We start from the raw sequence: 17,751 nt of genomic DNA on the forward strand, positions 1-17,751 counted from the left end.
GGGAAGTAGCAGAAGAGGGAAAAAGGGAAAAGCTGCAGGATGGAACACCTATACACAGCCTCTCCCAGGATAGGGACAGAGGTTACACAAACTGGTTTAAGTGATCAGAAACTGGTTTAAACCTGTAACAGAACATGGGTTCAGTGCACATAAACCAGTTTCAAAATGTCCAAAACTGGTTTACAATAAACCTGGTTGAATGTAGTACCAGACTTAACTGATTTGAGTCAAACCAATTTATGGAACTTGGGTCCCAAACCACTTCCTGGTTTAAGTTAAATCGGAGTCCCCCAGCATCCCAGAATGCTTTTCACCCCTTAGCTAGGCTGGGCTGGGCTGTCTGCTCCAGAAAGCAGGACTGGCCCCACCCCTATCCTTCCTAGCTGGAGGTCCAGCTGGCTGGAAGGAGATGGAGACTGCAGCTGGGAGACAGCATCTTCCTGGCTTCCCCCTGCCCCCACCCTCACCGCTCAAGCGGGGATCTCTCCTCTCCCACAGCACAGACCCCAGCTGGCATCTGGTCACGGTCACAACACCCCCATGCTAACTAATGCTGAGAGGTGTCTATGTGTTTGTGTCTCCAAATTCACTGGAACAAAGGCAGAAAAAACAGTATCTACTTAGGGCTTTTTGGAGCTAATCAACAGGTCTGCTGGTAATGTCCCTCCATTCTTTCTTAAAATGCTTTGTAAGATGCTGTTTAAGAAGAACTTGAACTAATGAGAGAAAGGCTTTGCTTTCTCGATGAGCTGATAAGCTTTGTGTTCTGATAAGCTCCCTGCTGGCTGGTGCCTTGCTGTCAGTGTTCAACAGAGACAGAGGTGTCAGAAATGACCTGGTTTGCAATGAATGCAGTGCCTGTCAGTTTGCTGCAGCCAGTATGAAGAAGCAGGGAGAGGGAGACTGAAAAACTCAGTATTATCAACAGCTGCATGCAGTCCACACAAGCAGTCCTCCTTCCCCACCCCCCTCACTGCCGCAGAGTGCTGGCTGAGGGCTGGGGTCTGGCAACACTGCCTGCCCCTTGAGCAGCAAGTCAGGAGAAGAAGTCTGATGAGAACAGGTAACCCCTCCCTCTCCAGGCACACCCTGGCTGGGGACTGTGCAGGCCAGGGTGGGGGTTTAAATCCCTCCCTAATTGAAGTGTCCTGCCAAGGCCTGGCCACCCTCCCCTGTCCCTCTCAGCTCAGTACTGTACAAGGGAAGGGAGGGCTCGCTCTATTGACCCCCAGGTTTTAGCCTGAGCCACTGCAGGCATGTGCCGACATTTTCTGATTCAAAAGTGAATATCTATTAACTTGCAAATTGGCTCAATCTCTGCAGGTTAAACTAACCTGCAAAGACTGAATCAATTGAGGCTTGGGCTTTGTGAATGTCTGCCCCCAGCCCCAGAAATGTCTAGCACTAGAAATGAACATCTGTTTTTACCCAAACTGTACACTGAAAAAGCTTATCTGCTTTCTGAAGCCTGAATATGGTATACAACAGAGTGACTCACAAACCAGAGACAAAATAAAGAAGCACAGCTCAGTATTTCTAAATGCGGCAATACTTTCCCTATCAAATGACTTAACACATCAGTTTAAGTATTAAACAGTTTTACTATAAATTGCTATATCCCCGATATTTTGGGGAATATACAAACTTCAATAAATACATGACAACACATTTACTTAAATTCAAAATAATAAGGACATCAATGCAAGGTTTTTAGCCCCATAACATCATACAACACAACCTAATTAAACTAAGCAGCATTAGAAACGCTTTCACTGAAATTCCGGGCCTTGTTACATGGCAATTTTGGGCAGCTCCTGGAGCTCTTACACCCTGGATTTTCCACACATTCACACTTTAAAGTGGCTTAAAGCACTCATTATGTGGCTCAAAGTTACACCAGTGCAGGGTAGGATTCTCTCTTGATCCACACACCCCAGCTGCTGTCCCATTAAGGTGCAGCTGCTCCCCACAAATGCACCGCTCAAGTTGGAAGTTTAACTGCTCCATATTCCAAGCTGGTACTAAGCTGATCAACATTTGCACAGCTCACAACTTAAGGTGTAACTAGGTGCTCATCTGACCAAGAAAAAGTTTTCCACTTTTCCTGCTTCCTCTTAAGCTTAAAAACAACAGAAGAATTAATATCAAGTAAAAATGTGGTAAAACCACCAATAATTTGCCACCATTTCCACCCCTTTTTCCTACACTCTTTTATAATTTTTTTTAAGACACCAACTACACCTCAATTAAGAAAATAGCATCGATATTGCCACCTGACTTATGCACAGGATCCAAACTAATGTGTAACAAAGCCCTTAAACATAACTTCTGCCAGAAGCCCAGGCAAGAGTCCTTTGATGAAGCACTAGCTAGAAGATGAAAATAGAGAATTACCATTCTGATAACCCTACTTTTGACTAAAATGCTTAGTCATCATTCTAAGATCTTGCAGCCAATGCACACAAGTATTTTTAACTAGGAAAAAGTCCAGACTTGGGCAACTTTAAAAAAAGAGGACACCATTCTCGCTAGTGGGACTCAAGATGAGATGCACAAAAGTTTCTTTTCTTCCTCATTATTTTAATATTTTATTAATTACTGTAAAATTCAAACAGCTGAACTTAACTTCTGAAAGTCTTATTTTGCAAATTGCATTCTATTCTAAATTAGTTTTAATAATAATAATAATGCATATACCCATAATGCAGAGGTGAATATTAAGAAACCCAGCTCCTAAGAGTCCACAGGAGTCACAAAGTAGGCATCCATGTCCCAAGACTTTGAGAAGTCTGATCAATCAGGTGTGCTTGCCTATCACATACTGTCAGTACAGAGCACACAACAGTCATTTTCATTACAAAAAGGAGTGTGCATGTGTGGGGGGGTGGGATGATCCTTACATAGTATCCTAGGGGTTAGAATGCTCACCCAAGAAAATTCACCCTGTGCCCTGGGCTGGATCTAGCCTACAAGCAGTCGTGAGCTCCAGGTTTGGCCCAGGGCAGGTGAGTTTGACATCCCTACCTTACACTTATACCTCACACAAAAGGTGCTGGGCGAACTAACATTTAAAACAGGGTTTGGAAGACAAAGCACTAAGTTTTAGTTCATGTTTCTTAAGTTAATTCTGTGGTCTGACAATCTGCATCCTCTCATGTAGCACATTCTCTGTGTCTAGGGCGATCAAGGAATAGATCATGGCAGCAAAATCCAAACTTCCAAAGTCAGTAACAACCTCTTGTCAGGGAGCAGACAGAAGAAAAATGTTACTATACTGGGGCGGGCAGATCTGGCCCACAGTGGGTCCCTTGGTCCTGCCTGGCCCAGGCACCATCCAGCCATGACACATTCTGCCACCCCCTGCGCACACAACGGGGCTGAAGCGGCTCTGCAACTGGATTGCCTTCGGAAGCAATGCAAAGGGCTGCTCCTCAGCCCTGCCTGACAGTGCAAAGGGCTGTTGACAAAGAGCACATTTTTGTTACAGACCTTCCCAGCCTAACCCTGCACACTCCTCCCAGAAACAGGGGAGCACAAGAGTCCAACCTGCCCAGCATCACTCTGTTTCTGGGAGGATTGTGTGGGCTTGGACTGGAAAGGACTGCAGGAAGAACAGTGTCTCCAGCCACAGCTGAATTTAAATGTCAAACAAAACAAAAACAACAAAAAAAAAAAAAAGGAAGGTTTTCTTTACCCGAGGGTATGAGAAAATTCCTGAAATACGTAACCATTCTGAGAAAACTGAACCTGCAGGAGTTGCACTTTCTGGTAACTGCGTACTCATTTTCTTTCAAATTAAAAAATGATTGAGTCAAATTTGTTATGAAATCTAATTATTTCTGAATCTAGAACCTCAGCTATGAGCCATTATCTTCTACTTCAGGAACACAGGACTTGGAAGGGAACATCCTGGGTCAAGTCCCATCCCTTGCCATTGAAGGAGTGAAATCTTAGTCACTTCTATACATCCAGTATTCATATGTCCATACAAAAATCCAGTTACTAATATTGATATATAGAAATTTTTACTAGCATAAAATTGTGACCATAACCAGGCTTAAATATTCTCAAATTACTACCTACCAATATTAAAAACAGTTACCAATTCCATCCACAAGTAATCATAAATCAGTGGTTGTCAACCTTTTTGTTGTCGGGGCATCCCTCTGTAACTTTTTTTTCAAAGTGGTGGCACCCCAGTTGAGAACTGCTGTTGTACTGCATCAGCTTACCAGGTAACTCCTTATTCAATAAGGAATTTAATGGACTTCTAATATTTTCTTTTTCCCACAACAGTACAGGATTAGTATCAGTGCAACCACTGGCTCCTGTCCACATTCATCTCAGGCCCCCTCACAACAGGTTTGATTTTTCTGTCACTTGCACAAGAAAGTCTCAATTAGTTGCAATGGAATTACTCCCAAGTTAGACCATGCTAACGTGTTAAAAATGAAGCCTAGACAGCAAAATAAAATAAAGCATTATTCTACCTTTCCTCTTTACGAGAGACTCGAGTCGATATGAATGGGATTGCTGCGAGTGGAAAAGGGTAGAACATCGAATTAAATTAATTCAAAATTGACCCAATTTGCCCTACTTTATACAACATATTTTTCATCTCCTGGATTTAGAGAACTCCTTAAAAAAAGCACACTGTGTCCAAATAGGAACAAGGCTTGCCATAATAAACACTATTTGCTTGGGGTTTTGCCTTTGAGGTTTTTTTAATACATAAGCATACAAACACCATGTGCTTTGCCAGTGCATCAGTGAACTCTCTCATCCTTAGGGCAATACTTCTCAACCAGGGCAACAAGGTAGAACTGCACCATGCACCTCCTGCAGAGCTCTACACGCTCCTCCTGGAAACAGGTGCGTGGGACACTTCCACCTGCCGTGTGCACCTCTTTCCAGGAGTCACTGCATGGAACCAGACCAGGAAAGGCTGTGGCGTTTCCCAATGTGGCTCTGCAGGAGTGCAGTTCCATCTTGCCACAACAGCAGCAGTGATGCTCATGCCACAGCACCCCAGGTGAGAACTATTATCATAAATCTAAGACTACTTAAAAGCTGGGGAGACCATATCAGCATTGCTGGAGAGTACATGGCAGCATTAAAATCCTATCGCAACCTTGGATTAAGATTTCACCACGGACTGAATTATCACGTATCAAATTTATTTAGTGCAAAAACTGATGACTAACAAACTTACTTGCATAGGTTAATTATGCTTCCCCAGAATATATTATGCTTATGTTCATGTTCATCAGAGCATTCCTGCAATAATTACCTATTGTAGTAAATTCCCAAATATAAATTATTTTTATGCATGAAAACAAGTCATAAACAGAAAGGAGCACATAATAAATTAAGCTTGCATTACCTTGCATACCACAAGGTATCAGGACTGGTTCATAAACCCAGTGCCAAGAAAATAAGCCCTGACAACTTGCTCCCAACTTCAGCAGGCTACTGACCAACAGTTATGCACTTGGAGTCCCTCCGAGTTGCCTGTCCCAAGAAGCTTCTTTCTGCCCCAGGAAAGTCTAAGAGCAGCATTGAGGGGATACTATACCCCCTTGGAGCTGCTCCCAAGCAGTCCAGTATGCCTAATTGCTGGTCTCTGGTACCCATAAGCAGGAACAAGCATATTAAACTTACTTGCTGATGGTAGATTCAAGGTTAGAAGGAAAGCCATACGCATGTGGCCTAAAAGACCAAAACATTGCTCAGAACAGGAAACATGAGTTTTCTGCATCTTTTTAAACTCTCTCCAAGGTATACATTTAGAACATAGGCCAAGTACAGACATTTAATTTCTCCTGGGAGAGTCACTGCTCTCCCAGGAGAAACCCTAAGCGTGTGGATATTCAGGATTTTCCTCCCAGAGTAAAAAAAATGGCCACTCCAAGAGAAAAAGAACCTGGGAACAAGGGTTACATTACCCCCAGACAAGTTTCCCATGGGAGGGTGAACATCTCTCAGAAAAGCATATGTACAGAAGCCACAATACAGTCCTCTAGTATTTGAGGGTGCTTTGCTCATAACCCAGGAGACAGAGCATCACTCTAGACTCTGTTGCTCCAGCCAAATGGGGAAAAACACACCCTCCCCCCCCCCATAACCCCCATACTGTGCTGCAAGGAAACAGGGGCAGTCTGGGTCAGTCAAGCAGGGCAGCCCTATGCACTAATGCCATCTGTTACTAGGCATGCTGAAGGAGCCTGCACACCATGCAGAGATGTGTACACAAGGGCCCCTGGCTGTGAAGTGTCAGCACTGCAAGCTCTCTGCCCTTCACAGACTCAGCATTCAACTGTCTGTTCAGGTACTTGGAGGTGAGTTTTTCTACCAGGAGAACAACCCTGGGAGAATTCTCCTGAATTACTTGAATGTGGCATCAACTACAACATATTTTTGTTATAAAGATATTACCAGTACCAGTCTCATTTTACAATTTAATTCCTTAAAGAGATTCCCAGAACACTGCAACCTCTCTAGAGAGCAAACACTAGGGAGAAGTAAAGACATAAATATTAAGAACAAGCTCTATCATTATGCCAGAGGTAAGGAGCCTCAGGTGTACTATCCTGTAACTAGCAAAACAGAGCTTTCACTGTTCTCATTATTTGTCATGATCTGGTAAAATTTGTTTAGGTACAAACATAGACAATAGGAAAAGGATTAAAAAACCCACTCAGAGAAAAACAGCAAAATAAACTTGACCATGCATGAAAAAAAGTTCCAGCCATATAACTGAAACCAAGATGCTTATTTTCACTCTAGATCAACACCAATCAGTTTCACAATGCAGTGACATATCCAGAAGGTCTAAATGGCATGTTAAGTATTGCTACTTGCTGTTTAGTACAATTCAGCAGTGTTTGTCTGGTGCTTTAAAATCTTTATTTAATTGTCAATGCTCATCTAAAAAAGGATGAAGCGGTGTCACTATCACTTAACAACACTGAGGTGCAATGAAGCAAAGAAACAGCTGGAGATTTTCCCCCTATAAAACTTCTTGTTTCACTTCTTATAGAGGTAATGAAGTTTATGTCAAAGCAGTGGTCCTTACCCGGGGCATAGGGGATACTGCAGGGGCAGTGGCCAGGTAAAACTGCCTCTCACACCCCTCCTGCATTAAGGATCTCTAACCAGCCTAAAGGCGGCAGCAAAGCTGTCTCTTGCCACGCAACTCTTTCTGGTCTGAAACCCTCCTCCCCTGCTTTTTTCTCCCGCATATTCAGCCCTTTCAAAAACATTTAGTCAAGGAACAGAACTTATGGGGAAATCAGGAACTGAGGGTGCCTTTTGGGGGTTGGAAGGTAAAGATCATTCTTTTTCTTAAGACAAAGAAAACTAATATATACACATTGTAAATGAGATTTTCTTACCTGAATATGCTGCGTACCTGCTAATTTTAAGCATCTTCCTTTAAAAAAGTGGTACTGTTAACTTTTTTTTTTTAAATGGATAAAAATAATTTTCTGATGAGAACCATTTAATTATTTTAATCTCTCTTCTTCTAAAATCGCAAGCATTTGTCCACATCCTCTGATGCAATGATAAAAGTTATGGATCATAGGAATAAAGGTGGCATGGCCAAGAAATTACACAGGACGTAAAAGGGAAAAAGCTTAAGACAGAACTCTAAAGGCACGTCAACAGTGCAATGAGATCTGATACCATATCCCAACAATTGTGTCCTCTCTCATGCCACACATTCACAGCAGGACATGCAATTGTTAATGCAGGATACTTTTGTCAGATCCCAAACCTCATGACTGCCAGCACAGAGACTTCAAGGGCCAGTCCCCAATGCTGCATATCCTGTGGCACACTTTCAACTTTCTGGCATGCACAGAGCCCCAGGATCATGATCCTTGGTTTCATGCACATTGACAAATCGAAAGCCCCACACAGTGCAGTCCAACATGGGCCCACCTCATATGTGGACTTACAGGTGCAAGGCAGGAAGAGCCAGTGGGCGCACACACTAGGCAACCCTGCATAGGCTCCCCCAACTTGACACCTGTAAACCCACACTTGTGCTAGCCCATGTGGAACACTTTAGTGGCTAGTTTATGGCATGATAAATTGGTGGAATGTGTGGCACATTACCGTTAACATGGCAAATATAACATGTGCCAGGGGCCTAAGCAATCCAGTCTTTTAGATGATCAGACGTCAAGGAGGGTGGAACAACACTACAGAAATAAAAGGCAGCAGACAGGATGAAAAAGGGACACAGAAACAAAGAGACAGGAAGATCACTGGGGAAAAAGGAAGGTACTACTGAAGAACTTGAAGAGAAAAAAAAAAAACCAGAAGAAAATGAGCAATAGGAGTCCAAGAAGGAGCAGCGTTTAAGGAAAACAAGGTGAAATGAGTAGCCTTGTTGGCATCTGGAAGTACTGATTCATTATTTAGAGTCAAACAAGACACAGGAAAGAGACTGATACTGAAGTTGTCAAGAATAAAGATGAGAACATGATGATGTTGGATACAAGAGAACATGCTAATTCTGACTGGGAGAACCAGATATTAAATCAGAGAAAAAGGTGGCTGGGACAAGTCCGATGGAATTTAAGTGGCTTGCCAGAGAAGACAACATGCATTTTAATAAATCAAAAAACAGCTGCAAAAAAAGTTCATATTAACCTAAACTTGCAATTGATAAACTGGTAAAAACAAGGAATTTGCATTCTATTCTTGTCATAATATGCAAACACCTACAAAAATGCACATATGGTGCCACAGACAAAACATTTAAGCGACTGAATCAAACTAATCTGAACCAATGGGACTACATTACTGAGGAAAGCTGCTGTGAAATAAAGCACTCTACATTTTTAGAACACTGACTATGGGATTAGGTTTGTGACTTCAATTATTTTTATATGGTTTACATGCTCACTTTCCTCATGAACACCAATAAAATTGAAACCTGAAATGACTTAAAAAAAATCAAATCATTACAGTGGTAATAACTGTAAAATTAAAACAACATGAACAGTACTGCAAGTAGTATGTGCACACTGTATAGACCAAGGCTTCATTTCTGTAAATAAATGTACATTCATTGTTTATAACTTTGTGTACACCTATTTACTCTCTCTTAAAACAGTTCCATTAACATTGCATGTCACAAACAAATTACATACTAATTGTAACTATGCAGTTTGTCCAATAAAAGATATTACCCAAAAAGTCTTTGCCTCTTGCATTCTCATTATACAAATTTAACTGTATGCTGTCTTCTCAATTTAATAAGTTCCAATAACTATGCAGTCATTTTATGAAGCATATTTAAAACACAAAAGCTTGTATATGTAAAACAATTTGGACTAATATTTTCCTTTCTGTTTTTGTGTATGGTAGACAAAAGTTGAGCTAAAGCAACTACCAAGCAAGTTGCCAGTATGAACGGTACTATATGTGTACAATATGTGACTTCTAGTGGCTTGAAAGTGTTTTGCTCTTTCAAGACCAACCACCACATGACACGACTAGCTACTGTAGTGGACATACAGATGATAACGACAGGAAAGAAGCGATAGACAACTTGACTTGGTTTGCTCAGACTAGCTGAAACAAAGGCTGAGAGGGGATGTTCTTTCAAAAATAAAAGTGCTTTGCCTTCTTACTTCTACCTTCTCTGATAGTTGCCCTCTCCCCTACCCCTTTTCCTGCTATACAGGTCAGGGTGTTTTTTAAGTCTTTCCAGAGGCATTGGGTGTCAGCTGCAGTCAAGGCTGGGGACTTCAACTGGGACATGCCAATGCTCTTGCCAAGAGCAAAGACAGAGGTTTCTGGCTCTTAGAGAGTCTTACCCCTCTACTCAGGGTCAGACCAACTGTCATATTTGAGGTCAGGGAGGAATTTTACCCCATGGTCAGACTGGTACAGACTGAGGGGGGGTTTGCTTGCCTCTAGCAGGTGGTGCAACACTCTACCTAGGGCCTCTTCAGTGTACATTGACAACATTTTACAGAAGCAGGACACTGGCTGCTGTGGTTCCCCTGCTTTACCTACGGCAGGCTAGGTTGTTAGGTCTGTGATGCATCAGTGTTGACAGTAGTCTTACGTAGAGTTTAGATGATGATTTGTGTGGGATGGTTTGGATAGGGAAGATCCCGCCTCAGGCAGCGGGTTGGAGTAGATGACCCCTGGAGTTCCCTTCCAGCCCTACTTTTCTATGACAATGACTCACAAGAACCAACAGGCAGAAATTCTGTATGAATAAATTCAAGATGGAAATTAAAATGTTTCTAACTATCAAGGCAGTTAAGTTCTGCAACAGCCTTCCAACAGGAATAGTGATACCCCCCACAAAATGAACCGTCTTTAATATGAAGCTTGGCAAGTTTATGAAAGGGATTGTAACATAACTGTTTGCGATAGCACTTGTTCATTTAGGAGTTCACTTCCAGGCATATGTTCTTATCACAAATGATCAAAGAGAAAAAAATAAGTTTAAAAGAAAGTTAACATGTCATGATATATGCAAGAGGGATAGAGATACAGATGTCTGAAGTTTGCATCAGAACTACAGCTTGTAAACATTTAATTTTGTAACGGCTTTTCAGGTTAAAAAATAAATTGGCAGTATATATGAGGCAACCAAGTGAATTTAAGTTAGGTTGATAAATCTGTCATTTGGAATTATTTGGGGAAATATGTACAAATAAGTAGCTGCCGAACATCCACAATAATTACTTTTCCTATCAAGTATGGGCAAGAACTCTCCCTCTGCCAGCAGGGGGTATAAGCAAGGCAAATCCATGGAGATAACGTAAGGACAACAATTGCATGCAATTCTAGGGTTGACAGTGTTAAGGCAGAAAAATATATTAAAAATGGTATAAGACAGTGCAAAGCAGGGTTATTTCACTGTTAACAACTTTACACTTTTTTATTCTTTTTTAATTTAAAGAATAAAAGATGAACAAGTGTTCCACTACTTGGCAGTTTCTTGCTCCCAAGGGCTTGAGATGGGGTCCACATATTCAACCTGAATTCCTTTCAAAATTAAACTCGCTTGCAGAGCTCAAACTGCATACTGCATGTATTACAGTAAGATAAAAGGTGCCTGGCTTTGAAAACAGTAGTGCACAGACACATAAATGGAGTGCACTACTGTCGCAAAGAGTTTGTAGTTTAAGTAACAGTGGTTTGTAAAGTGTTGTCTTTGAAATCTTTAGATTAAATGCTTATATGTTAGCCCCCTCTCCCTCCTCCTTTCACTGAACTTTTCTTCCCTCCTCCTTTGTGCCACAGAATTAAAAGCCATACACACACACACACACACACACACACACACACACACACACACACACACACAGAGTACTTAAGCCCTCTTTCAAAGCTGAGGGGAGGTCAAAACTTCAGGCAGCATTATTTGTTTAAGACTTGTGTTAGACAAATTCTTAGGGCAGTAGCAAATGATGGTAGATATTCGCAATAGCCAAGGTGAGATGGGAACAAGAAAAAAAATAGACCACACATTAGCATGAGGTGTGCCCTGATGATTCCTACACAATCCTTTGCCAGGTTAAGAAATGCTCTACTAAACAAGTTTATTTAGTCCAGGAGATGGTTATGATGTGGCAAACCACTATAGTCAAAAGGTGCTTAAACTCCCACGTAGCTTTTATACAAGTCAGTTTAAGGGCTGGTATTATTGATTCATGGGCCAGAAATTATAAAGCACCCTTATGCTCGATGTGATATTGAAATAAAGTTTGTCTGTCATCAGTACAGGGGAGAAAGTCTGAGCCACATGCTACAAAAGACCAACTTTTAAAAAGCTTTACTGGTTTGTTTAATGTAGGTTTTATCTGCTTGCTTTATACAAGAAAAAGACTGCTAAATTAAGTTGAAAGACATGATCACAAAAAAGCAATTTAGAAATGTACATACCATGTTTTCTACTCGTAGTTCAAACGGCATCGGGTTATACACCATCAGCTGAACTTCACATACATCTCCTTGGACCCACTGGAAGTCTATATAGAACAGTTCAAACAGAAAGACCCTAATCATTGTGGTTCCTTAACCATAATGCTTACTACTAAAGAGATGTTAACGCTCAGCATCCTTTTCTTCAAATGTACTTTTCTGTGTAATCTCCACACCCAATTTCCTACTCAAGTATGCTGTGGCAGGGTGAGGGTACATGTGTAAGCACAGGCTGTGCGATAGCTGGAAGGAGAGAAGCAGTACTTACGCAGCAATACAGCTTAGAGGCCATAATCAGTGCCAGGTATGCAGGTTTCAATGCGTCTAGCACCGTTCACTGAAACAACAGATTCCTGGCCCAAGTGCTCTGGCAGCAAGCTACAAGGAGCACTTGAGCACATGCTTAACTTAGACACACGAATAATTCCTATTGACCTCAATGAGACTACACTCGCACATGAGCATTTTGCTGGATCAGAGTGCTCAGTACCTCGGAGAATCAAAAGCTAAATAGACAAAATAGATGCAACTACATTGGGAGGGGAAGAAAGACTTGTTTTAAATAGGAGGGCAAGAAATACTGATAAATTGCTTGTTAATGGAAGAAAAGCTGGGTCATTATTTGAGGACTTTTCCATTCACCATAGAAAACAGCATGTGGACTGGGAGGTTCCGCAGTGACGGAAGGGAAGAATTCTTAGAACAGCACGTAAATCCCTGCAGGTACCATACAGGGAAACGTCTACTACAAGCAAGATTAACTTGAATTTTAAAACAACAATGAGGACTGGTAAAAAAACAGAGAAGCACTCCCATTTATCAGCAATCTATCACCCTAGTCTCATTCCAGTGTAGCTAGAGTGTCTCTAGGACTGTGCAATGATTATGGAGGTAGTTTTTAAAATATTTCAGTACTCTATATTTAATCTATTCTTCTTTAAACGGCACAACAAAAATCATTATCTCGACTACACTGTATATGAATTTTAACCTTGGCTTTCTCCATAATCTTACCATGCTTTATTAGCACCCCACTATGAGGATAATGTTAGGGGGTGAACTGCATAAACCAAGATTTGTTCTGGAAAATTAGATTAATTCACTGGCTAGAATGGTGTGTACTCTAATTATACATTCACAACCATTTGCTATCTGATTACATTTTGTGAATAGTATTAGAAAGCTCATGGGAGAGGTTCTTAATGCAAATGTTTAACTCCAATTAATGCTAGTAGAAATTAAGAACATACATTATGAGAAGAGTTCAACCTCTTAAAATATGAAGCCTGCAACTGAAAACCTACAAAGAAAAATGCTGATTAGAGAAAGAACAGGTATGCTCCCCCCCCATTTATCCTGTTTGGTTGATATCCAAAATGTGCTAGGCACTTTAAAAAAATCACACCACAAATTACTGTTTCTGCAAAAACTAGAACTTGGTTCTTCCAAGGTATTTAGAAGCCTAACTGCCATTAACAACTACATTTAAATAATGTCAATAAGTGAGGTGTCCAAATGTCGTTGAAAATCTAAACGTGAACTGGCATTTTCACACTATTTATCCAACCACTACATAAATGCACTGCAACCACACAGTCTGAAAGCTGAGTTACTTAGTAGGATAACAAACTGATATGTAATATTTAAATCATTCCCAGGTTTTCTTTAAGCACAGAAGCTCAAAAAGCTAGACCGTTATTGTCAAGAAACTACTGAACATAGGAAACATATTCTAAGTTTTTATTGTATCAGAGATCTTGTATACAGTCATCTTTGGCCATACTATTAGCAACTCATTCTAGAGGGGTCAGAAGGGACCTGAACAGATCATCTAGTCTAACCCCCCACCACTGGCCGGAGCACACGCTGGGATCACACAACCCCAGACAGGTGTTCGTCCAACCTCTTTTTGAATTTACCTAAGGTAGGAGCAAGGACCACTTCCCTAGGAAGTTGGTTCCAGATCCAAGCCACCCTAACAGTGAAATAGTGCCTCCTAATCTCTAACCTGAACCTATTCTCCAGCAGCTTCAGGGCCATTGTTGCTCGTCACCCCAGGTGCTGCTGAGGGGAATAGGGCCCTTCCTATTTACTGCTGATCTCCCCTAATGAGTTTGTAGGCAGCCATCAAATCCCTCCTCAGCATCCGCTTACTGAGGCTGAACAGGTTCAGGTCCTTCAGCCTCTCCTCATAGGGCCTGCCCTGCTGCCCTCCAACCAAGCGGGTGGCCTCCTCTGGACCCTCCCAAGGCAGGCCACATCCTTCTTAAAGTGCAGTGCCCAGAACTGGACACAGTACTCCAATTGTGGCCTGACCAATGTCACGTAGAGGGGGAGTATCACCTCTCTGGACTGGCTTGAGATGCATCTTTGGATGCACGACAAGGTATGGCTGCCTTTGTTGGCTGTGGTCTGGCATTGGTGGCTCATGTTCATCTTGGAGTCGCTAATGACTCAATAAGGTTCCAAGTAGATTCTGAGAGATTAAAGGGTCTCCTGATTTGATTCTGATTTGGAGATTCGACCAATTCACCCAGCAGCTGGTTTTCCCTCTGCCCTCTTCTTGGAGTCAGTAGGTGTTTGTTGGGGGAAAACACTCAAGTGTTCAGTAGGTGTTTGTTGGGGGAAAAGCTCTCCTTGTTGTATGCAAGAAAATATAGCATATCCCAAGTCACCTGTGTAGCATTCGTAGGTCTTTTCAGGCTGAACAATATGAAGTATACTCACTGTTTTCTCACATGATCAAAGCCTTCACTAAAAACACCTACTCTTACTGCATGGCTGGTCCACTCAGGCTGATGTTTTGTCAGCCCAGAAATTGTCCCACTCTTTTTGCTGCTGCTCAAAAATAGCTAAAAGTCTTTGGAATGAATTGGGCACAATAAGGAAGACCTTCAACTTACTTAAATTGCACTCCCTGTAGGAATTGCCCATAGGAACACAGTGGAAGTCTTTCTGGAAGGCATTGTTGGAAAGGAAAGTAGCAGCCAAGGTAACATGTTCTCAAAAATCCTAGATTTGCTTGTAGCTGTCTCTGACCTAGCCTCAACTGCCCCAACTACCTGCAGCTACTGGAACTGGTAACAGTGTTAAAATGATGACAGGTTAACTATAACTTTAAGCCATTACGAGTCGGAACCTATTCTACATTCTTACTTCTGCGCACATTGTCTATAATTTATAACACTGATCACTTCTGTTGCACCAGGATTTGTAGTTTTATTATTCATAACTGCCAAGGTAGAAACCTGAACTAATCTACAATAATCCAATTTAATGTTTTAAAATATAATTAGTTTAAGAAGCTTAAGCTATGAGCACTAAAATAGCAGTAAGCAATTTAAGACTCTTCTCAAGGGTTTAATTTCCCTTTGGGCTTTTGCTAATACTCAACTTAGTTTTTGCTGTAATGATTTATCCAATGACATACTAAGATTCATTAACAAATTAATCAACCAGGATTATTATTAAAAACTTGAAAAACCTAAGCTATATCCTAACCCAGGATGTTTGCTACTATTCTGTAAGTGCAAATTATATCTACATACAGTTCTATATACAGTTAAATCCATTTAAAAAATGCCATCAAAGCATGATTTAAAAGACTCTTTATTAATTCATCATTTTGAGTTTCTTTCCCCCAAAATTCTTTCCTTTTCTTTATGAAACAAGTAATAATATTGAGCTGTTATAGATTCTCTAATGTAATCAATGGTTCAGGAATATAAATAATATTTATAAAAATTTTGGTTAAGTTACCAAAAGTGTTACGGATTTCGTATAAATGAAAAAATCCAACTGAACAATATAAATGATTTAAGAAATTGAATAATGAAAACAGTTCTAAAACATGACAATATTAATGAGAAATAGCAGGAACCATTTTTCACAAGAAATATTATTTCTTTATAGGTGAAGGGTACAGTTTAAGTTGTTTACTCACCCACATGGGGTCCACGACCTCTTTTTAAGATTGACTTTGTTCCAATTTGGGATAGGGAAAGCAATCTTTGAAGTTTCCAAAGTTCCCACAAAATAGTGGAAAAGCCTATTTCCTGCCTAGCTTTAATTTAAACAACCTTCCTTAGAACAAAAAAATTTGGTAAACAATGACAGAGGAAAAATGAGAAGGGCAATTGCCAAAATCAGTTTATCCAATGATAGGAATGCTCTCACAAAAATGGAAAGTGACACTATGAAACTTGGAAGACTAAGACATATGCCTAATAGTATTTACTAACTTGCAACAAAAGCAAGGGTCCTTCAGGAAACACGGTATTTGCCTTTGCCACTGGCTTCCTAATTATATATATTTCTACTTTGGGACATCTTATTTGTCATCATAAAAATATGCTTTTGCTACCTGGAAGTCATAGGTAAGTGTAATTTCTCCTTTCTGTATAGCTTTGTGAAAAGCAACCATACCCTTTAATGATGAAAAAAGCTATAAACATCACCAAATTAACAAAATGCATGCTAACTTTGTGGGTTTGATCATAGCCTTGATATTATATTCCATCCTCCATAATTCATCTGTTAGTGGTCTATTTACATTATATCAGCAAAATACAATGAAATATCAAACTGTAAAATCAAGCATTCAAGTTCAGGAAAAGCCAGAATTAGGATTCTGGTCCAAGGGGACCAACGACAGACCAGAAAGAATCAAAGCACAAGAACTGGAACTCTCCATGTTTTAAGACATGGCAAAACTGAACCACAAGTACAGGCCCAGGCATCAGAAAAATACTCTCCTAAGAATGTAAGTATGCACATATATGAAGAGCAATTTTTCAAAAATGGATAACCTGGTCAAATGTAAACAGGTTTTCGCAGAGAAGACATGCAGTTTTCCCCAACTCCCTCAGGTTACATTGGGCACATCAAGTCCCTAACTCCATGGAATGGATTACTAGAACCATTCGAAGGAAATGTTAACATAATTATTTAAACACGGACAAAACAATGCATTTTTCCAAGCCTAATTCTTAAAATCATTTCCATAAACTTTCCAAACTTTACAAAAATTCAGCCCAAAACAGCAAATTTTTGCAAAGCTATAAGCAACTGAAAATATTCTTACCCAAAGTGCCAGGCACCCATAATACATAACCAGTGCCATCAGCCTCACCACATTCATTGTAACCTCAGCATACAAGATGTTTTGTGATCATTCCGGCTGTAGTAGTACCCAGAGCCCCAGCAGGCACTAAAATTAGGGCTGTGAAAAGTTTTGGTAGTCTATTAGGTTCAGAAGAGATTCGGCCCGATTTGACAGCCAAACTTCCAAATCCAGATTGAATCAGGAGACCCATTAAAAGCTCTGAAATGAATCAGAAGCCTCCAAATAGATCCAGAGAGATCTGGCCATGGACTAAACAGGCAGCAGTCCTCAACCACGCTGGACACAGTTGCCTCCAGCTGTTAAGTCTGTTGTGCTGGGCAGAGGGGAGAAGGAAGGGGCATGGGGGCTGCTCAATGCCCCCACAGTGAGGGAGGGATTGGGGCTGAGACAAGCAGCCCAGTCAGGCCTGGGGGGGTGGGGGGAGCACGCAGGACTCAGGCTTCCATCACTGCACGCTGCTGGTCCACAAGAGCATGGGAGCAGGCATGTGTCCCTGGATCTGCATGGGGTGGGCTGGGCTGCACTCCAGGAGGCTAGCCCCAGCTGCCTGCCGCTGGGCTGTGTTCTGCAGGATGGGTGGAGCCAGGGTTGTGCTCCAGGCAGCTAGCCCCAGCTGCAGCCTGGCTCCCCCTACCCCACCCCACCCCACCCCACAGAGGACAGTG

General features: G+C 41.3%; 1 protein-coding gene across 3 annotated transcripts in view; it reads right to left on the bottom strand.

The window, feature by feature from the left end:
- Positions 1-17,751, bottom strand: part of TRAPPC9 (trafficking protein particle complex 9) — a 1,079,595-nt gene that overhangs the window by 917,397 nt on the left and 144,447 nt on the right. For all 3 annotated transcript variants that reach the window (XM_019528205.1, XM_019528203.1, XM_019528204.1), the window contains one exon: positions 11,923-12,008. In XM_019528205.1, coding sequence (XP_019383750.1) covers positions 11,923-12,008 — 86 coding nt within the window. The remainder of the gene's footprint in view (positions 1-11,922; positions 12,009-17,751) is intronic.

Source organism: Gavialis gangeticus, unplaced genomic scaffold, assembly GCF_001723915.1.
Source record: "Gavialis gangeticus isolate Ggan-Ray unplaced genomic scaffold, GavGan_comp1, whole genome shotgun sequence".
In the NCBI taxonomy this organism is placed as follows: domain Eukaryota; kingdom Metazoa; phylum Chordata; order Crocodylia; family Gavialidae; genus Gavialis; species Gavialis gangeticus.